Below are 2,865 nucleotides of genomic sequence, written 5' to 3'. Positions count from 1 at the left end.
GGTTATTGATCACCGGCACCATTACGCTCTACCTTTTCAAGACCTTCCAAGAGAAGCAGTTGTCCCTCACGTGCTGCTACCACGACGCACTGATCGTCATAAACAAGTGTGCCATTGCGTATCTCGCGGCGCTGGCCAAGATCACTCTCAGTTGTGTCGCGATTAAGTGAAACACACTGCATCTCGCGCCGCACAAGATATGAGTACATTTGCACCAGCCATCTCATCGCAGGGCCAGGTTCGCCAACAAGGCACATGTCTTGCCGCAGTTGTTCCTTTTGGCACATCCAGCGCAGATAACTACGCGTCGTAGAATCATGTAACTGAAAGAAAGCGTTACCACTATGCAATTGGAACCCCTTCTCGACCATATTGCCCGTGGAATTATCGTCGCTATTGTCGGGTTTATCCGTGTCAGCACCGCAACCCACGATGCCAGGAAGGAGCCACTTGACATTTTCCGGGTGGCTGAGGTTTTCTGGGACGGGCACCGTGATGTCCCCAATGGTGAGCAACAGTCCATCCGTACTGCCGCGTCCTCCCTGAGCGCATAGCTGTGTGTTAAAAAAGGGTGTTTTTGCTTTAGCTTCCGTGTAGCTTGTCAGCATGGCGAAAAGGAGTTGCGCCCGATATCTTAACATGCAAAAAAATTTTTTAAAATTCCCTTTCGGCGTCTGCGTACGTTCTTTTCGCAAACCGATGACAAACAAATAACAAGAAAGCCAGAGAACAAAAAAAAAAAAAAAAATGAATATATAATATTTGCAGTCCACTGTGCTGACGGAGAACGCGCTCTCCCCTTTTGTCCAGTGACGCATAATAGGCACACACACACACATATATACATATATATATATATATATATTTGTTGATGCCAATACGATAGTTTATATTCGTCATGCGAGTGGGAAGTCCTCATGGCGGTGCGTCAATTCCCACACGCGTTGAATCTCCAACACCGCCTCCTCCGCCTCCGCCACGCTAAAAAACCCCAGTGTGAATCCCACTTCCTTGCTGGAATCCGCTGCAGAACCCGCATGTGTCAAGCTCTGACGCGCACATGAACTTTTCTGCTGCTTTCCCTCATGTTGTTGACGACCAACGCACACAATGACACCGGTGTAGGGGTCAAAGGAAATGGATTGCAGCGCAGCAACGGTAAACCACCGCAAGTGCATCTCGCTGTGATGCAACGGTAGTTCTACCGCCAATAGCTTGGCGTCATGCCGAGGAACAACATACAGGCGTTCTGTGGAAAGAACAAGTTGACAGAGAAGTGGTTGTTTTTCGTGCTTTTGCGTTGCCCTCCCTGCTGCAGTAGACGCGGTGGTCGTGTTGGGAAACTCCATGGCGTAAATTTGGTACTGGAACACTTCTGGATCCTCTATGAGTTTATCCTCAAGCCGCTCGTGCCAGTAATTCATCTGCGCCTCGCGAAAAACACAACACCATTCCTGCTCCAAGAACGGAGAGCCCTCACTGGAAGCATACAGTGTCCTTGCGGGCTCTGACCCAGACTGCGGTGGTCGCATAAGGCCAACGTGAAACTCTCTCACTCGCAGTCCGCCAGGAGTCCCGTCGAGTGCTACCAGTTTCACATCCGTGAACACGTCATTTACGCAGCGGCACTGTATCTCCTTCATGTAGCGCTGCAACACGGTGCGTTGCGCGGACGGTTTGGGGCCCTTCTTCGTGCTGAAGTACTCAATGGCAAACCCATAGCAGTTGGCGCCCAATTCATGGCGGCCCGCAGCCCACATACGAGAAGGATGATTGTGCAGTGGAACCAACGCTCGAATCAGCCCGAGGCTCTCGCGCCACATCATCTCTGGCGGCGGCGGTGGTGGGGGTAGAGGTGCATGAGATTTCTCCCCCCCACTCCACTGGTTCTTTTGTTGTAATTCATCTTCTTCCTTTCCCTCTTTCCTGTTATCACCTGGCTTTCTCGACAAGAGTCTTGGTGGTGGATGGCGCTGCCGTAACTTGTAGAGATTTTTAGCGGAAAGCACCAACTGCAAGTCATATCCGCTCGGAAATAAGTCCAACTCATGGCCATTGCTCCCGACTTTATGTCGCACAACGGTGCTGCCAGTGATGTACACATCGCCGTGTCGCTCAAGTATAGGCACAATGCCCCGTCCACTCATCTCCCAGAAATCGCTTCGCCCTCTCTCTCTCCCACTCCCTCCCTCTCTTACTTAGCGATCGATAATGTAGGTGGCCCACAAACAAGAACAACAGGAAACGAGAAAGCGCTCATCGTGCAGCACCGTGCCACCCAGCGGCAAACAGTGAAGGAGCTTTGGAAAAAAAAAAAAGCACAAAAATCCCTTTTTTCAAGCAAAAAAAAGAAAACATAAAGAAAAACAACTTAAAACTGTCTGTGCTCTGTCATTGCCTTTTGTTCGACTCCTCGTGTATGGCCAACACACGGGAAATAAGCCGATCGCACCATCTCTCATGTCTCTCTAAGAGGACATCATCCTCCGGCAGCGAGATGATCGCCCCAGTGCCCTGTGTGGGAGAAACTGGCACTGGTTCATATGACGCCTCGGCATTTCCTTCATCCCCCTCCACCTCTTGTTGTTGCCTTTCCATTTCGTACTGTTGACGTGCCATACGGCGGCGAAGCTCCTGCCACGTCTTTGGCAATTGACGCGCCGCGTATCGCATCACTTCCGCGTCATTGGCCGGATATCGAAGCGCGTGGGCAACAGCAACAACGCCCTGGGCCACAGCCTCCGGTGAGTAACCGCCCTCTAGGACGACAACAAGACCGGCATGCAACCCCCGTGATGATTGTTGTTGCGTTCGGCAAAACTGCTTCAGTGCTCGCACTGCGTACGTGAATCCGCCTTCAACGGC

The 2,865-nt window shown here is 51.3% G+C and overlaps 2 protein-coding genes and 1 pseudogene across 2 annotated transcripts, besides 4 other annotated features; all 3 read right to left on the bottom strand.

The window, feature by feature from the left end:
• Positions 1 to 608, bottom strand: Tc00.1047053507805.30 (annotated as a pseudogene; the record flags this gene model as incomplete).
• Positions 1 to 2,865: a sequence feature (heterozygous, Esmeraldo-like haplotype).
• Positions 732 to 764: a sequence feature (AT_rich).
• Positions 838 to 865: a microsatellite.
• Positions 897 to 2,147, bottom strand: Tc00.1047053507805.20 (uncharacterized protein; the record flags this gene model as incomplete). The annotated part of the gene is made up of 1 exon (XM_797738.1): positions 897 to 2,147. One exon carries the CDS (start codon positions 2,145 to 2,147, stop codon positions 897 to 899), a length of 1,251 nt encoding a protein of 416 aa, XP_802831.1.
• Positions 2,161 to 2,195: a sequence feature (GA-rich).
• On the bottom strand, positions 2,392 to 2,865 carry Tc00.1047053507805.9 (histone deacetylase 4, putative; the record flags this gene model as incomplete). The annotated part of the gene is made up of 1 exon (XM_797739.1): positions 2,392 to 2,865. A coding segment is annotated over one exon (474 nt), but the record flags the coding sequence as incomplete, so codon positions are not given.

Source organism: Trypanosoma cruzi, genomic scaffold (assembly GCF_000209065.1).
Source record: "Trypanosoma cruzi strain CL Brener 1047053516459 genomic scaffold, whole genome shotgun sequence".
Taxonomy (NCBI): Eukaryota; Euglenozoa; class Kinetoplastea; order Trypanosomatida; family Trypanosomatidae; genus Trypanosoma; species Trypanosoma cruzi.
The sequence above is the reverse complement of the archived record's forward strand: the minus strand, read 5'-3'. Positions and strand labels throughout refer to the sequence as shown.